The sequence below is a fragment of the Monocercomonoides exilis genome (assembly GCF_001643675.1).
Source record: "Monocercomonoides exilis strain PA203 chromosome Unknown scaffold37-1059404, whole genome shotgun sequence".
Classification (NCBI taxonomy): Eukaryota; Preaxostyla; order Oxymonadida; family Polymastigidae; genus Monocercomonoides; species Monocercomonoides exilis.
Window position 1 is genome coordinate 756704 of NW_027150582.1, and position 18564 is coordinate 775267.

General features: G+C 33.3%; 2 protein-coding genes across 2 annotated transcripts; one reads left to right on the forward strand and one right to left on the reverse strand.

The window, feature by feature from the left end:
* Positions 1–1397: 1397 nt before the first annotated feature.
* Positions 1398–14360, reverse strand: MONOS_7049 (uncharacterized protein; the record flags this gene model as incomplete). Its single annotated transcript, XM_067877343.1, has 3 exons — positions 1398–11194; positions 11461–14238; positions 14354–14360. The coding sequence occupies 3 exons, from the start codon at positions 14358–14360 to the stop codon at positions 1398–1400; spliced, it is 12582 nt and encodes a 4193-aa protein (XP_067723479.1).
* Positions 14361–15403: 1043 nt separating this feature from the next.
* Positions 15404–17368, forward strand: MONOS_18659 (uncharacterized protein). Its single transcript, XM_067871698.1, has one exon. The coding sequence runs from the start codon at positions 15413–15415 to the stop codon at positions 16688–16690; it is 1278 nt and encodes a 425-aa protein (XP_067723480.1). The 5' UTR covers positions 15404–15412; the 3' UTR covers positions 16691–17368.
* Positions 17369–18564: the final 1196 nt, after the last annotated feature.

Sequence of the window (18564 nt, forward strand, 5' to 3'; positions counted from 1 at the left end):
TTATATCTCTTGCACAATTAATAATAATATTATTAATATTAATATTATTTTTATTATAAAGAATAATAATAATAATAATAATAATAATAAAATAATAATAATATTGTTATTGAAAGCAACAAATAAAAGAAATAAGTTTTTTTTTTTTTAAAAAAAAAAGGGGGGAAAATGAAAAGTTAAAGAAAAAGATAAAAAAAAAATTAAATTAAAATTAAAATTAAAAATTAATTCCTTCGATATTCCAATTCAAACAATTGAAAAGAACGAACATAAAAAAACAATATGGAAATAAATTATCAAATACGCAACATCTCAAATATCAATTCATTTTTTTATAAAATCAAAAAGGAAAAAGAAAAAACAAATAGCAAAATAAAATTAAACATGATGAAAATTCAAAGAAACACAAACAATAAATAAAATAAAAACATTTTATTTTTCATATTTAATTGAGAAATAGATGGAAGCACAGTTTTAAACAAAAGAGAATGAGAGAGAAAGAGAGAGAGAGAAAAAGAAAGAGAAAGAGAAAGAGAATGAAATGTATGGCGAATATATTCGCAATACTAACAAAGTTAAGACCGACAAACAATCGTCTAAAAAAAAAAAATAACAATGAAAAGATTAAATAAGAATGAATAAGAGAAATTAAGATTGAATAACACGCAAATAGATTAATAGATGAAGAGATGAAGAGATGAAGAAGAGAGTGAGAAACAATAGATAAGATGAAATTAATTAGTTAAGAGAAGATCAGAGATAAGAAAAATAGAAGAGAAGAATAGAAGATGAAGACAACGATAAGATCAAGAATAAGAACAAGAATAAGAACAAGATTTGCATCTCTTTATTTTTTGGATTAAAAGCCATTCATATATAAGGATTTTAAAAAAGAAAAAAAACATTATCACACAAATTAATAATTCAACAATAGGAAATCGTTCCTCTATTCAAAAGCAGAAATATCACCTCTTCCTCATCATTATCATCAGGAAAGAAAAAATTTCTTTTTCTTCCTCAACTTTTTTTCTGATTTAAGAAGAAAAAATTCAAGTTCCTTCATTTTATTTCATTTCATTTCAATTCAATTCAATTCATTTCATTTCATTTCAATTCATTTCATTTCAAATAATTTCATTTCATTTCTATTTATTTCTATTCAATTCAATCCTTTTTGTTTATAAATAAATTTCTTTTCTTTTCTTTTCTTTCCTTTCCTTATAAATTCTTCTCCTTCTCAAATGCGCAATCCAGAAATAAATTATTTTTTCTCTTCTTCTTCTAAATTGACTTTAATATTTTTATTTATTTATTTATATTTAAACTTTTTCTACCACCAAATAATTTATTTCTTTCTTTCTCTCTTTCTCTCTCTCTCTCTCTCTCAAACAATTCCATCAAAATGATGGCGCAGGCAATGTTATCTGATGCATCGGAGAAGAAGAAGGAGAAAGAGATTTTAAGAGAAAAGAAGAAACAGAAGGAGAAGAAATAGTTAGAGCAGCTGCTGCTGGAGAAGAGAGAGAAGAAAGAGAAGAAATAGAAGAGAAAAGAGGAGAAGAACAACAAGAGAGAGAAGAAGAAGAAGTAGAAGAGGAAGAAGAAGAAGAAGATGATGATGATGGAGAGGGAGAAGGAGAAGAAGGAGAGAAAAGATTAGAAAGAGAAGGAGAAAAGAACGAGAGAGAAGATAAAGAAGATAAAGAAGATAGAGAAGAATGAGAAGAATGAGAAGAAGATGAAGAAGATGATGAAGAAGAAGATGAAGAAGATGAATTAGAAGCAGAAACAATTGAAGAAACAGAAGAAGAAAGAAGATGAGCTATTGGTTGGACATTTAGCAGCTCATCATTAATATTGTTATTATCATTGTTATCATTGATTTTGTTATTATTGTTATTATTAATTGAACTAATGCTCTTGTTCATTTTGGGAGATGGTTGTTCAATCAGATGAGAAGAAGAAGAAGAAGAAGAAGAAGAAGAAGAAGAAGAAGAAGAAGAAGAAGAAGAAGAAGAAGAAGAAGAAATAAGGCATTTATTTATGATATTTGATTCTTCTTTATCTTCTTCTTTATCTTCTTCTTTATTGTTTTTATTGTCTTGTCCATCTTGTTTATCATCATCTTCAATGCTATCGTCATCATCGTCTTCTTCTTCTTCTTCTTCGTCATCTTCTTCATCGATTCTCTTTGAAGATATTTGGAGAGGGGAAAATACGGAATGAGATAACAAAGAGGAAGAAGCAATAGAGGAGGAAGAAGAAGAAGAAGAAGTTGAAACAGAAGAAGAAATAAAAGATGAAGAAATAGATGATTGATTGTTCTTTTCATCTGTCTTTTCAATTTTATCTTCGTCATCAATGATATCTGAAAGTTCAACATCCAACAATGAAGAAGATATTGCTTCTGACAAAGAAATGGAAGAAGAAGATGAGGAGGAGGAAGAAGAAGAAGAAGAGGGAGAAGAAGAAGAGAAGGAAGATGTGGAAGAAAGATCATTCAATGTTGGGGCTAATGGATTAAATGAAGATATAAGTCCGATAGAAATATTAGCTACATCAGAAGAAGGAGGAGGAGGAGGAGAAGGAGAAAGAGAAATAGAAGAAGAAGAAGAAGGAAGAATAGAAACAGATTTAGGTGTTGGAGAAAGAGATAAAGCAAGAGGAAGAGTAAGAGGTGTTACAATAGATGAAGAAGGAGAAGAAGAAGGAGAAGGAGAAGGAGAAGATGTTAATGTTAAATCCATTTTTATTTCTTTTATTTCTTTTATCTCTTCAATTTCTTCAATTTCTTCAATTTCTTCAATTTCTTTTTGTTCCTCTAATTTTATTGTTTCTTTTGTTTCATTTGTATGTTTCAATATCATCTCTTCTTTGTCATCTTTTTCATCATAATTATGATTATTCACTTTATTCTCATCATCTTTATTTTTTGTATCATAAATTCTTTCCTTATTTCCTTCGTTTCTTTCTTTTCTTTCATTTCTTTCATTTCTTTCATCATTTTCTCTTGTTTCATCATCATAATCCAAGAAATTCTTCACACTTCTGCATTTGGAAGGAGATATATATGAAATATATCGATCGGGTGAAGAAGAAGAGGAGGAGGAAGAGGAAGAAGAAGAAGAATGAGAGAGAGAACGAGATAAAGAAAGAGGAAGAGGAAGGGGGAGAGGAAGAGATAAAGAATGAGATTGGGAGAGATGAGGAGGAGGTGGAGGAGGAGGAAGAGGAGGGAGATAAATAGAAGATGAAGAAGATTGTTTTGTTGCTTTAGAAGTTGTTGGTGACGAAAAATTATATGAAGAAGAAGGAGAAGAAGAAGCAGTCGGATTTTGAGAAGAATGAGAAGAAGAAGGAGGAGAAAGAGAGAGAAGACGAAGAGAAGGTAATAATTCTGCTTTTTCCCTCTGGTCAGAGGGTATTGAAGATATTGTACTGGCACAAATAGACTGAGAAGAAGAAGATAATAAAGAAGAAGAAGAAGAAGAAGAAGAAGAAGATTTCGGAGAAATATCATTCTTCGGAGAAATACAATCAGCATTTAAATTGCTGTATTCAATTTGCTCTTTCACAGTGGAATGATGAAAGGAACATTTGAATTTCTCCTGTTGGCTCTTATTCTCCGAAAATGACTGTTTTTGACAATATTTTGGTTCATAATCATTTTCTTTCTCTGTTTCAAATTCTTTTTCTTTTCCGATTTCTATTTCTATTTTATTTCCTTTTTCTTGTTCTAATTTATAATCAAATTTATCTTCTTTTATTTCTTTCTTTCTTTCTTCTTCTTCTTTTACATTTTTTATTATTTTATCAGAACTCTTCCGAAAATTAAGATTATTCGCTAAAAAACGAATACGGTGGTGTGGTTGTGGCAAATAAAGATTATCATCTGAATGAAGACAGGAAATAGAATGAGGTTGAGATTGAGATTGAGAGGGAGAGGGAAGAGAAGATTGAGAGGGAAGAGAATCAGATTGAGAGGAAAGATTAGATTGAGAATCAGATAGAGATTGTGAGGGAAGGTTAGATTGAGAGGGAAAATGAAGATGAATTATGTCCAATTCAACAGTTTTATAATCATCATCATTGTTATCTTTATTATCAATAATTTCATTATTTTCATCTTCATCTTCATCATTATCATTATCATTATCATAACATTTACTAATAACGCTACTTAAATCTGCAGCATGCATTTCTTCTTTCTCTTTCACATTCTCTTTCTCTTCTTCTTTCTCTTCTTTCTCTTCATCGCATTTAATTCTTCTGCTCAGACAATTCCTCTTCTCCTTCTTCTCCTTCTTCTCCTTCTCCTCTCTCTCTATCTGAGCAGAAGAAAACGCTAAAAAAGAATCATTATCGTTATTATCACCATTATCCTCTTTATCATTATCACTATTATTATTAGCATAATAATCATTATTAGCATTATTAGTATAATTATTAGTATTATTATTATTATTATGCTCTGTCATATCAGAAGATGATGAAGATGAAGATGAAGAAAGAAAAGGAGAAGGAGAAGGAGAAGATAATGACAAACATAATGGAGATGAAGAAGCAGAAGACGTAGTTGAAGAAGAAGAAGAGGAAGAAGAGGAAGAATGAGGCAGTTCTTCAGATATTCCTTTAAATGCACTGATTGATAGCAGAGATTGAGAGGAAGGAGAAGAAGACGCAGAAGAAGAAGCAGAAGAAATAGAATGAGAAGAAGAGGATAAAGATGATGATGAAATAGAAGAAGAAGAAGAAGAAGAAGAAGAAGAGGATAAAGATGAAGAAGGAGGTGTTGGCAATGCAGCTATAGCTGCTAAGGATGAAGAAGGAGACATAAGAGAAGAATAAGAGGAGGAGGAAGAAGGGGAAGGGGAAGGGGAAGGGGAAGGAGAAGATAATGAAGAAAGAGAAGAAGAAGAAGAAGAAGAAGAAGAAGAAGAAGAATGAGAAAGAGATAAAGAAGATTGAAGATGGGGAGGAAGAGGAGGTAGTGGAGGAGGAGGAGGGGGAGGAGGGGGAGGGGGAAGAGGAATATTAATAGAAGAAGAAAGAGAAGAAGAAGAAGAAATGGAAGAAGAAGGTGGCAAAGGCAAAGGTAATGATTGAATAAAATTAAAATGTGCAGAAGAAGGAAGAGAAGAAGAAGAAGAGGAAGAGGAGGAGGAAGAATTCTTATTATCATTATCAACATCAGCATTAACATCAGCATCAGAATTTGTTTCAATAAAATCCGATTTATTTGTAATAGAAAGATTATTATCATTATTAGAAGAAGAGGAAGAAGAAGAAGAAGATAAAGACATAGAGGAAGAAGAAGAAGAAATATTATCAGACAGAAGAGATATATTATCAGAGAGATGTTGTTGTAGGAGAGGAGAAAGAGCAGAAAGATAAAGAGGGGAAGAGGAAGAGGAAGAAGAAGATAAAGAAGAAGATGATGAAGATGATGAAATAGAAGAAGAAGAAGAAGAAGAAGAAGTGTTTATTGAAGAAGGAGAAGGAGGAGAAGGTATAGAAAGAGAAGGAGAGGAAGAAGAAGAGGAAGAAGAAGAAAGAGGAGAAGAAGAATAAACATTAGAAGATAAAGGACTTGATGCATTGTTCATTGAACAGAGGAAGAAAGGAGGAGAAGAAAAAGGTGAGATAGAAGAAGAAGATGAGGAAGATGAGGAAGAAGAGGAAGAGAAAGAAGAAGATGAGGAAGAAGAAGAGGAAGAAGAAGAAGAAGATAAAGGCGATGGAGAAGGAGAAGGAGACGCAAATAAACTTAAGCCAGGAAAAGAAGAAGATGACGACGACGATAAAGAAGAAGAGGAAGAAGAAGAAGAAGAAGCAAAAAGAGGAGAAGAAGAAGAAGGAATAAGAGAAAGATTAGAAAACGATGGAGAAGAAGAAGAAGAGGAAGAAGAAGAGGAGGAAGAGGAAGAAGAAGAAGAAGAAATAGAAGAAGAAATAGAAGAAGAAATAGAAGAAGAAGAAGAAGAATTAACATTCGGAGAGAAGAGAGAAAGCTGAGGAGTGAAAGAGATGAGAGAGAGAGAAGGAGAATAAGAAATAGAATTATTATTGATATTATTATTGATATAATTATTATTATTATTATTATTTATGTTATTAATCTTTTTCAATGAGAAAGAAAGAGGAGAAAATAAATGGAAGGAAGAAGAATGAGAAGAAGAAGAAGAAGAAAGAGAAGAAGAGGAAGAGGAAGAGGAAGAAGAAGAAGAAAGAGAAGAAGAAGGAAAAGGAGGAGGAGGAGGAAGATAAAGATGTGGAAAAGAAGAAGGAGGAGAAGTTGACGAAGAAAGAGAAGAAATAGAAGAAAGAGAAGAAAGAGAAGAAGAAGAAGAAGAATTAATTGGAAGAGGAGGAGAAGCAGATAAAGGCAAAGAAGTTTGATTTTGATAAATAGAAGAAGCAGTTGCAGAAGAAATCGTTGGAAGAGAAGGAACAGAAGGAAGAGAAGGAAGAAGAGGAGAAGAAGAAACCATATTGTTATTATTATTATTATTATCAATGTTATTATTAATATTTTCATTGTTTTCTGTGTTATTTTCATCATTTGGATGGAAATCAACAACATTGGAGACATATTTGTGGGAATTTTGAATAAAACCTTCGAGATTAGATTGAGAAGATAAGGAAGAAGAGGAAGAAGAAGAAGAAAGAGAAGAAGAATTTGAAGAAGAAGAAGAAGAAGATAAAATGGAAGATATTGCAGTAGATGGAATAGAAGAAGTTAAAAGAGAAGACAATGAAGAAGCAATCATTGAAAGATCTGAAGGAGAAGGAGAAGAAATATGATAGGAAGAGGAGGAAGAGGAAGAAGAAAAAGAGGAAGAAGAAGAAGAAGAATTAGAAGAAGGAGAAGAAGAAAAAGAAGAAGAAGAAGAAGGATGAGAAGAAGGAAGAGGAGAAGATAATTTTGACGTTGTTTTTTTATTTCTTTTTGATGGAGAAGAAGTTAGAGTTAAAGCAAAAGAGGAAGAAGAGGATGAGGAAGAAGAAGAAGAAGAAGAAGGAAGAAGAGAAGGAGAAGGAGAAGAAAATGAAGATGAAGAAGATAAAGAAGATGAAGATGAAGAAGAAAAAGTTTTGTTCTTTTCAATTTCTTCTTTTCCTTCTTTGCCTTCCTTTGTTGGCTCTATTAATGTTTCTGTTCCTTCTCTTTCTCTTTCTCTATCATTTTCTTTCTCTTTCTCTTTCTCTTTCTCTTTCTCTTTCTCTTTCTCTTTCTTCTCATCAATAATTCCTTCTTCTTCTTCTTCTTCTTCTGTTTTTTCATTCTTTTTGTTTATTTCTTCTTTTTTCTCATTCGTTTCCTCTGTTTCCTTCTTCTCTTTCTCTTCCTTCTCTTTCTCCTTCTCTTCCTTTTTCTTCTCTTCTTTCTCTTTCTCTTCCCTTTCTTCTTCTTTCTCTTCTTCTTTCTCCTTCTCCTTCTCTTTCTCCTTCTTCTTCTCTTCCTCCTCTTTACTCAAGCTCTCCAACACATTCCTCCAGTACATTTCTTTTCTTCTATCATCCAAAACAATTGTGAATATTTTCTGTTCTCCTTCGAGTGGAGACACTGTTGTGATGGTGATTGAATGAGGAGGTTTGGAAGATGAGATGGAAGAAGAAGGGGAAGAAGAAGAGGAAAGAGAAGAAGAGGAAAGAGAAGAAGAAGAAGATGATGATGATGATGATGATGATGATGATGATGATGAAATAGATGAAGAAGAGGAAAGAGAAGAAGAAGTAGTAGTATTCTGGATTTCTTTATCTTCTTTTGTTTCTTTTGTTTCTTTTGTTTTTGGAAGAAGAGAAGAATTTAAAGAAGAAGAAGAAGAAGAAATAATATTATTACTAATATTATTATTATTATTTCCGATAGAAGCAGGAGATATAGCAACAGGAGAAGGTTTATCAGAAGAGAGAGGAAGAGGAAGCAATGAATGAGATGTCTTAGAGGAAGAAGGGAAGAGGGGAAGAGAAGAAGAAGAGGAAGAAGAAGAAAGAGAAGAAGAAGAGGAAGAAGAAGAAAGAGAAGAAGAATTTGAAGAGGAAGAAAGAGAAGAAGAAAAAGAAGAAGAATTTGAAGAAGCTTTAGAGGAATTAGATGAATTTGCGCTTGGAGAATAGAAAAATACATTTTGTGGATGGGAATATTGAGAAGATCTTGAAATTAGAGAAGAAGAAGAGGAGGAAGAGGAGGAAGATGAGGAAAGAGAAGAAGAGGGAAAAGAAGAGGAAGGAGAAGGAGAAGGAGAAATAGAAGAAGAAGAAGAAGAAGAAGAAGAAGAAAGAGAAGAATTCACATTCGGAACAAATAAAGCAGCATTCGAAGATAAAGAAGGAACAGAAGATATAGAAGATATAGAAGATATAGATGGAATTGAAGACATTGAAGGCAAAGAAGAAAGAGAAGGAACGGAAGAAAGAGAAGAAAGAGAAGAAGGATGTTGAAAAGGGAAAGCAGGAGTTCCAGAGGAATCAGGAAGAAGGCCATTTCCTGTGTTATTTATGTTATTATTAGACATATTGTTCATATTGCTTATATTATTACTAATAGTTCTATTGATACTGCTGTTAAATGAAGAAGAAGAAGATAAAGAAGAAGAAGGAAAAGTAGATAAAGAAGAGGAAGAAGGAAAAGAAGGTGGAGGATATGAAGATAAAGAAGAAGGAGGAGGAAAAGAAGAAGGCATAGAAGAAGGAATAGAAGAAGAAGAAGGAGCATAAGAAGAATTCTGAGTGAAGAAAGGAGGCTGAGAAGAAAGATGAGATACAAATGGAACAGCAGAAGGAGATAAATTCATTGTTCTTGTTGGATTGGATGAGGAAGAAGAAGAAGAAGAAAGAGAAGAAGAAGAGGAAGAAAAAGAAGAAGAAGAAGAAGGATTAATAGAAGAAATTGAAGAAGAAGATAAAGGAAGGCTATTAATATTTGTATTCATTCCATTTGAAGGGAATAAGAAAGAAGAAGGGTATTGTTGTTGTTGTTGCTGCTGCTGCTGTTTATTTGATAGAGGAAAAGAGAAAGAAGAAGAAGAAAGAGAAGAAGAAGAAGAAGAAAGAGAAGAAGAAGAATCAATAGAAGAAGAAGGAGAAAGAGAAAGAGAAGAAGCAAATGGAGGAGGAGGAGGAAGGAGATAAGGTTGAGAGAAAGGAGAGAGATGAGGAGGAGGAAGAGAAGAGGAAGAAGAAGAAGAAGAAAAGATATTGGTATTAGTGCTGTTGTTATTATTATTATTATTATTCAATAGAGAATCCGAAGAGGAAGAAGATGAAGAAGAATTAATAGAAGAAGAAGAAGACGACGAAGAAGAAGATAATGATGATGAAGAGGAAGAAGAAGAAGAAGAAGAATTAGAAGAAGAAGAAGAAGAAGTTGATCTTTTAGCAGGAATAAACCGAAATTGAGTGGACAATATAGGAGGAGCATTATTTGTATTGGAATTAGAAGAAGAAGAGGAGGAGGATGAAGATTTAGTATTTGTGCTTTTATTTGTATCAGATGATAGAGAATTCATAGAAGATGTTGAAGAAGATGAAGAAGAAGGTGACGGAGATATTGAAGAAGAAGAGGAAGAAGAAGAGGAAGAAGAATTAGAAGAACTAGAAGAAGAACCAGAAGAAGATAAAGAAGCAGTAGAAGCAACCGAATAAATAGAGTTTGTAGTCTTTGTTGATGCATATGACAGCATACTTGGTGATTTAGAGGTTGATCTTGTACTGCCATTGCTACTATTAATACTATAAATGTTATTATTATTTATTATGGTATTATTAGTATTATTAGTATTATTACTGATATTACTGCTGAATGTATTGAAAGAGGAGCTATTGGGATATTCTGAGGGAGACGCATTCATAATACCAGAGATGTTATTAATAGGATTAATGCTATTGATAATAATACTATTAGTAACATTAGTACTATTATTACTCTTACTGAATACTTCTCTTTGCATAGAAGAAGAAGATGATGAAGAAGAAGAAGAAGAAGATGATGATGATGGATCAGAATAAGAAGGAGAAGAAAGAGTAAAACATGCTTGTTGTCTTTTTCGATCTTGTAACATTTGCTGGGAAGAAGAAGAAGATGTTGATGAGGTTGATGAAGATGACAAAGAAGGCGAGGAAGAGCGAGAATGAGAAGGAGACGGAGAAGGAGAAGGAGATAAAATAGATGAAAGCAATGGGGCTGTATCAACTGAATCATTATATTGATATTGCTGTTGCAATTGTTGACTTTGTTGAATATTCTGTTGAATGTTATGTTGCATAGATTGAGGATAACTTTGAATAACACTTTGATTTTGAACAACATTTTGTGGTTGATTTTGAATGATTCCTGGAGTGGTGCTTGTGTTGATTGGAGGGATCTGCAAGGGAGATGGTGCATTTATTAGACTGTTATTATTACTACTGCTATTTGAATTAGTATTATTACTATTATTACTATTTGTTATATTACTATTTATGCTATTTATGCTATTAATACTATTAATACTTATATTTACACTCATATTAACCCCACTACTACCACTACTATTACTATTATTATTATTATTATTAATACTTTGTCCCATCTTCCTTTTCATTCCTCCTCCTCTTTCTCTTTCTCTTTCTCTTTCTCTTTCTCTTCCTCCTCCTCCTCCTCCTCCTCCTCCTCCTCCTTCCTTTGATGGGAGCACAGCCATCTTCATCTCCTTCTGCCTTGCTTCTTGTAGCTGATGGCAATAGCACCTCCAATTCTGCATTGCGATCTGAACATCTTCTGATAATCGGTTTTTCTCTTCTCTTTCTTCTCTTTCTGTTTTTCCTTCTATTTTTCCTACTCTTTCTCCTTCTCCTTCTTCTTTGTTTTCTTCTTTGTTTTCTTTGTTTTCTTCTCCTTCTTCAATTTCATTGACTTTTTCAATGATGTTTGTATCATCTTCTTTAGTTTCTTCATCTTTAATTTCATCTTTTCCTTTTTCTCCTTTTTCTTCTTCTTTCTTATTGTCATTTTCACTTTTATTAATCTTTTTATCTGTAGAAGAAGAAGATATTTGAGATGATGATGAATTAGATGAAGATGAAGATGAAGATGAAGATGAAGATGAAGATGAAGATGAAGATGTTATGTTATGTTCATTCTCAGTCATTAATTCCAATAGCTTTGGAATGCAACTGTCAACAACTGGATTATGAAAGGCTGACGGCTCTTCTAATTGATATTTAAGAAGAGATGATAATAATAATAATGGGAATAATGGGAATAATGGGTATTATAAATAATTTAAAATAAATTAAATTAATATTATTATAGAAATTAATTAGCAAATGAATAAATAAATAAATAAATTGATAGATAAAAATATATAAGTAATATATAATATCAATGTTGCATTAATAAAAACAACACTCTAAGCTCTTTCAATTAATCATCACAATATTATTTCTCTTTCATTCCATCCATCCCCTTTTCCATACCTTTCTCCTTCTTCAACGACGACGCCAACACCAGCCCTGTAGTTCCTTTCCCCTTCTCCATCAGATTCTCCTCATCAATCTTCCTCATCGTCATCTCAAACTCCAATGGAGTTGTTTGTTCTTTTCTAATCCCACCGCCGTGGCTGAACTCAATCACAGGGCGATGCTGGGATCGGCTGAATTCAGAGGGGAAAAACATCAGAGAAGGGCATTCCAATAGGATGGGGTACATGATGTCTATGTTGGAATTCCGCTTGTCGGAGAGAGAGGCGATGAAGGAGGCTGGGGTGGGATAGAGGGAAGAAGAGGAGGAGGAGGAGGAGGAGGAAGAAGAAGAAGAAGAAGAAGATAACAAAGAAGAAGAAGTTGCAGTAGTAGTTGTTGAAGAAGCAGATATCAATGAAGAAGAAGAAGAAGAAGAAGGATTAGCAATATTCGCACTTCCAGGCAATATTGCAGTATTAACAGTATTATTATTACTATTATTGCTGCTTCCTGATCGATACACCAACGACGACAGCAGCGGCCTTGACCCAAACTGACTCGCCGGAAACGAAATCGCCTCTCCTTTGCCCAGAATCATCTCCCTCAGCCTGTCCTTCTCATTCTCCACCAGATACGCCTTTTCTGCATCTCGCACATCAAAAAACTCGACAAAGCGGTGGAGGCATTTTTGGGGCGTGCTCCTCACTTCCCTGATGGGGCCATAGGCGTTCTCGAGGGAGTGGAAGTAGCAGTATGTGTCTTGTGGGGGGTAGACGATACTGCGGCGGACGAGACTGATGATGCGGGAGGAGAGAGAGGGGGTGTTGGAGGAAGGGGTGGAAGAAGAATTAGAGGAAGAAGAAGAAGAAGCGGAGGAAGAAGAAGATGTTGTTGATGTTGTTGTCGTTATTGTTGTTGATGGAGCTGCACCTGTTTCTTCTTCCTTCGCTTTTTCTTTTCCATTTTTCTTTTCTTCTGTCTCTTTTCCTGTTTCTTCGTCTTTCTCTTTCTCTTTCTCTTTCTCTTTCTCTTGTTGTTGCTGCTGGAGCTGCTGTTGCATCTTACTCATCCTCAATGCCTCCATCCTCTCCCTCTGCCCAATCAACGACTTCTGCTTCAGCAAAGCCAATGATCTAATTGTAGGCAAATCTTGAAGAGGTCTTGTTCTACACAAGAACGTCTGTGGTATATTAAACACCACAACCGTCCCGTCATTCTCCGGAGAAACTATTTCTCCGTTCCGCGCGTCGATTGGAATTCTCTCTTCTGGAGGCAGGGAAGGGTTGTTTTCAGAGGCAAGCCATTGCTCGTGGAGCTGCTGGAGAGAGCGGTGGGGGATGAAGTAGTGGACAATGAGACCCCGATGCATGTGGGAGAAAGGGTGGAGTGAGAAGGAATGATCCATTGGAGAGGAGGAGGAAGAGGGGGAGGATGAAAGAGGAAGAGGAGAAGAATGAGAAGAAACAGAAGAAAGAGAAGAAGAAGTAGGATTTTTAGTGAGAGGAGGAGGAGTTAATAATAAAGCTGATGCTGATGTTGATGCTGATGTTGATGTTGAAATAGAAGTAGATGAAGATGAAGATGATTGTGGCTGTGATTGTGATTGTGACTGTGACTGTGTCAGTGAAGAAGAAGAAGAGGATGACGATGAAGATGATGATGATGATGAAGTGGTGAATGGAGGCATAAATGAAGAGTGAAAAGATGATGGGGTTGAGTTTGCACTTAATGCTGATGCCATTGGCAATGCAACTTCTACAGACTGTGGTGCTGCTGCAAGTGTTGGAGTGTGTGAAGGTGAAGGTGAATGTGAATGTGAAGGTGAATGTGAAGGACTGGATGAAGGAGTTAAGGAAGGCAATGCAGATGGAGATAGAGACGGAGACGGAGATTGCAATGGAGATGGCAATGGAGAAGGCAAAGGCAAAGGCAGAGGAGACGGCTTCGAAAGTGTCGACAAAGCAATTGGTAATTTTGAAGAAGAAGGAGAAAATTCAGAAGTACCATCAGGATCTTCCAATAAGGATGCACTTCCAGATTGTTGATTACTAATACTCTTTGGAGGTTTAAGGAACGATGCAAGTAAATACTCTCCATTGTTCCCTTTTCTCTTTTTCCTATCTTCTTCTTTCTTCATCGCATTTTGCACAATGTTATCCCACTTAGCATCGTCAAAGCTAAGCTTCATCAATTCATCCCTTGCTTTCATCGCACTTTTCAAATTAAAAAACGATACAACAAAAAAGAAATGTGTTCGGATATATTGTGGAATAAAATGCCTAATCTCTCCAAATTCAGAACAAAGCGTATAATAAAACTTGGGTGAAAAAATTGGCGGAACGTTTCTAATTAGAAGAGCTCTTGTTGCATTTTCCTTTGAAAGTGTATGATCATGAAGAATACGTGCAGTCGTTAATTGATTCACTTGAGAACTTGCTGGTCGAGAAATAAGAGAATTAGGTCTATTTTTCGATGAATGCATATAAAAAGGTGCATTTCTTGAAGGATAAATCAAGCCCGAAGAATCAGAAGGATATGTTGATTGCGAAGTTCTTGCGCATTGAGATGGCATTTGCTGATTTTGATCTATGTTCGAAAATATGATTGGTTGATGGGGAAAATATCCCATTGAAAAAGAATAATCTTTTCCGCTAGATGTTTGCGGCTGAGAAATGTTTTCCATCAGTTGATACGGTCTCGAATGGTTTTTTGAAGTCCGTTTGTTTTGAATAAAATTAGACGTATGTGGGTTCAATGGTTGCCATGGACTAATCAATTGATTTCTTGTGGGATCTGAATAAAAGCAAATGTCCAAAAAAATAGATTATTCAGGGTAATTTTGATGAAAACGATAAAGATATGTTCGGTATAGATTTTAATATGTAAATGTAATATAAAAGAATAATACCTGTCATTTAAAACTGCAAATAACAAGGCCTGGGCACAATTGTTGAGTCAATTAAGATCGTAAATACCTTAGATTGAGTTATAACTTTTTCCGTTTTATTTGATGATTGATAAAAAGCAATTATTTCTTATCACAGATACATAATGATAAAAGAAAAAATTTCCATTTGCATTTCATGTAATTATGAGTTTCATAAGGCAAGAAATTACTGAAATTCTTTATAGTTCTGTTCATTTAATTATTTTACAAATCATATTTCAATTTTATTTAAACCAAAAAGTTAAATCGGTTTAAATTATTTTAACAGCCTTTCCAATATTTGATGCAAATGCCACAAAATTATAATTTTAAAAGCGTTGAATTCAATCATTTGGTACATTTTTTATTTTGATTTTCATTGGATTTCTGTATTTTTTGCAAATAATATTTAACGGATTGTTCGCAGTAATAATTTGTTTGGTTATAAATTTCATATTTATTGTATCATCTTCAAGTGATAAACTGGAAAACTGCAATAGGAACAATTTAATATTTTGAATTGAAACAATTTTTACAATTTTGAGAAAACTTTGTTATTTGGAGTTAACCTTTCAATTAATTTCAACCTTCTCTTCCTGTAAACGATATTCCAATTTTTTTTTAATAAAGAGCAGTATTATCAAATTTCAAAGGAAAGGAAAGCTTGAAATAAAGTTTTTATAATATGAACCTCCAATAATTTTTATGGACTTCAGAACAGCTTTCAGTTGAATCCAATTCTTTGATTCAATTGAAATTATATTTCGAAAAACCAGTAATAAAAAGAAACAAACATTGAAAAATACAAAAGCAACAAAAATAGCGATTAAAGAAATTTTTAATAATTGAAAAAAATAAAGAACAGAGTATGTTTTTTATAATTTAAGGTTTTTCAAAGAACATTAGTAAACGTTGACATATAATATGATTTTCAAAATAGAACCCAATTTGTGCTTGTTTAAATGTTGTTGAATAAAAATAAATGTCAGGATTTTTTTTGCTATTATATGATTTGATCAAATTGCATATTTTCAAAAATACATGACTGAACAGGAAATCTTTTTTCCGTTGAATGATCCAAGCGCTGATGAATGCAAACCAATTACTGATATTGAAAGTTTGAGAGTGGAAAAAGCACCAAAAGAGAAAAAGCGAAATTCAAATAGAAATATTTCTCTTGATATTGTTAAAAGTGTTGCAGCGTTTTTTGTTTTGGTCATACACTCTACATTACTTCAACGAACTGAGTTAAAACACTATGAGAAAAATGGTGTTGAATATCAGTGGCATGTTACAGCAATATATGTTTCACTCACTCAATGTTGCTCTTCTTTGTTTATGACTGTTTCTGGAATACTTCTGTTACATCCAAAACATTTGAACGATAGCCCCAGAGTAGCAATGAAAATGTTTTTGAAGAGATCACTTATTTACATCGTCTGGTGCATTCCTTATAATATGAAGTACATTGTTGAAACAAAGTGGAGAGGGAGATTCAAAAAAACTTTATTCGTTTTGCTCAATCTTATCATAAATGGAGATGGAACGTTTTGGTATTTATATGTTTTACTGTTTCTTCATCTTGCAACTCCCTTTTTCCAATCTGCATTGAGATCAATTTCCAGACTTTCATATGAATTATCGTTGCTTTCTTACTGGCTTGTTTTCCAAGGTTTGAACGGATTACGTTTGTTGATTGACGGGTGGGGGAAAGGCACAAATTTCACAAACATGATGTTCTTTGTTTTAGCTGGGCCATTTTTTTATGCATTTGCAGAAGAAGCAGCACACCCAGGGAAAAAATCTGGATATCATTTTGTTGAAGATCAAGAAGGAATTTTAAAATGGTTAACAAGCATTAACTGGAAAAAACCTTGGGTTAGAGTTGCGACATTCTGTACTTATATTGGTTCAGCATTCTTCATGTATTTGATTTGGTCGTATCGAGAAGTTACAGGGCTTCCTAATGGGCTATTTTTAACTTTACCGCACTGTCCATTTAATTCGGTAGTTACAATTTCACTGTTCTTGTTTATTTACGGTTGTGGGACAGATTGGAACCCTGAATCAAAAATTGGAAAGTTCTTTTATTGGTTTTTCTCTTCAACAGGCTCGTGTACGATGGGAATATATATGCTCAATGAATTTTTCATATTTCGTCTATTTGGAACTTATTTGCCGATATGGACAGGGAAGAAATGGCTCGATTTCAACCCAGTCTGGTTTAGCCCCTGTTTGGCAGTGACAGTGTACTTAATATGCTGGATTGTAACACTCATCGCAAAGAAAATTCCTGGAATACGATTCTTTTTCCAGTAAATGAAGTGAAATTTTGTGGGGAAGTTTAACAAACTGTTAAACTTTTGTTGTGTTAACAATTTGTTCGAACTGTATTGATTTTTTCTATTATTATTTTTTTATAAAAATGTCATATTCTATTTTATTTCTACTCGATATATTAAAATTTTTCTGAAATTCAAATGGTTTTGATTTATTTCGTGGTTTTCAATTTTATTTGTCGTTTGAAATTAATTTTTCATATTGTAAATTTTATAAATTTCATCCAAAGTGCTTTTTCTTTGGTTGAATGTTTTATTATTGTTGATGAGATGGTCACTTTTTTTTTTCGAGAAAAGAAACCATTTGCACTGCATTTCACTATCTTTCATATATTAACAATTTTTTTTTTTTTTTCATTTTTATTTTCCATATTGTTAATATTATTATTATTTTTTTGATGCATTTTTATAAATAAGGACCATTGCACACATCACGACCGTGTTGACTGCAAATAATAGAAAGAAAGAAACTCAAATATTAATTTTTTGATTCGCATTTGATTTAATGTGAGTCAAAAACCTATCCAGAAGGCGAACATTTCAATCAGATTATCGGTTTTTTTGTTGATGGTTTTATTGTTTCAATCACCTCCTTCCTTTTGAATTTTAAATAAATTAATAAATAAATTATAAGGATTTGTTTTTATTTTTTATTTTATTCAAATTCAAAAGAGAATAAAGAATTTTTCCATTATCTTTTTTTTTCTCCATCGAAAATCTTTTCCAAATGATTTGTGGTTTCCATCTTTCACGAGAAAAAGCGCACTGCTAATTTAATGATCGCTCGTTTTGTCAATCATTTTCAATAGACTCTATTTCGCTTTTTCATTCAGTTTTGTACATTTCTTTGTTGTATCTTCAGTTTCCTCATAATTCTTGAAATTACAATGAATTCGAAAAGAGAAGTAGGAAGAAAACGAAATGATGATAATCAAAATGATATCACTCATAGTATTATCGAAGTCCATGTTGCAGAATCTGCAAGATTAGCAGCAAAGCAATCGAACATAGCGGAATACGAGGAGAAGAAGATGCAGATTCTATAACGCTATTTTTGTTGAATGTGAACAGCCATAAAGATCCAGCTAATTTTCTCTCCCTTTTCTCCTCTCACAAAAATGCTTTCTCAATCAGAAATGGAGGCTCTCTTCATCCTCATTATCACCCTATGCCAAAAATATAATGAATGTGAAGAATGCTCTGTCTTTCTGATGTTTCAATCAGCCTTATCAAATCGTGCGAAGATATCTGATGCATACATTTCATCGATGAATCAAATTATTTCGCTTTCGCAAAGAGTTTTCTTTCTTTTCCTTTTTTGTTTGAAATTCGAGTTCACCTGCGTTTTTTCATTGCTGTGTGCGGAGAAGATAACTCGTAGATCATCTTTTCAAACTTTGAAATCTTTCATTTCTGCTGCAGTTGTATTTCCTCTGCCTTCATTTCTAACAGCCTCTTCTGCAATTTTGATTTCATGCAGATGCAGACAGCTTCATTCATCAAGCATTTTTCATCATTTTTCTGCTTATCTGGCTGATCTCCCTCAGTTTCTGCTCCGAATGGTTCCTATCCTCTCTTTCTTTTTTTTTGAATTCTAATCTTCTTCGTTAACGCAGGCTTTGCTAATTGCTTATGAAATGCTCCAACTTCCATTTGTCCTAAGCTTCTTTTTAATTAATCCCTGGCACGAATGAAATGAATTCATTCACACAGAAAACTTTCTTTCAGCTCTCTGAGAACGAACTGAGAAGGTGAAGGAAACGAATCTGTATGATTGGCTTGATTGGTAGAAATAATAAATGGAAAATATTTCATTTGCCTTTTTTTTTATTCATTCTTCAATATTTCTATTTC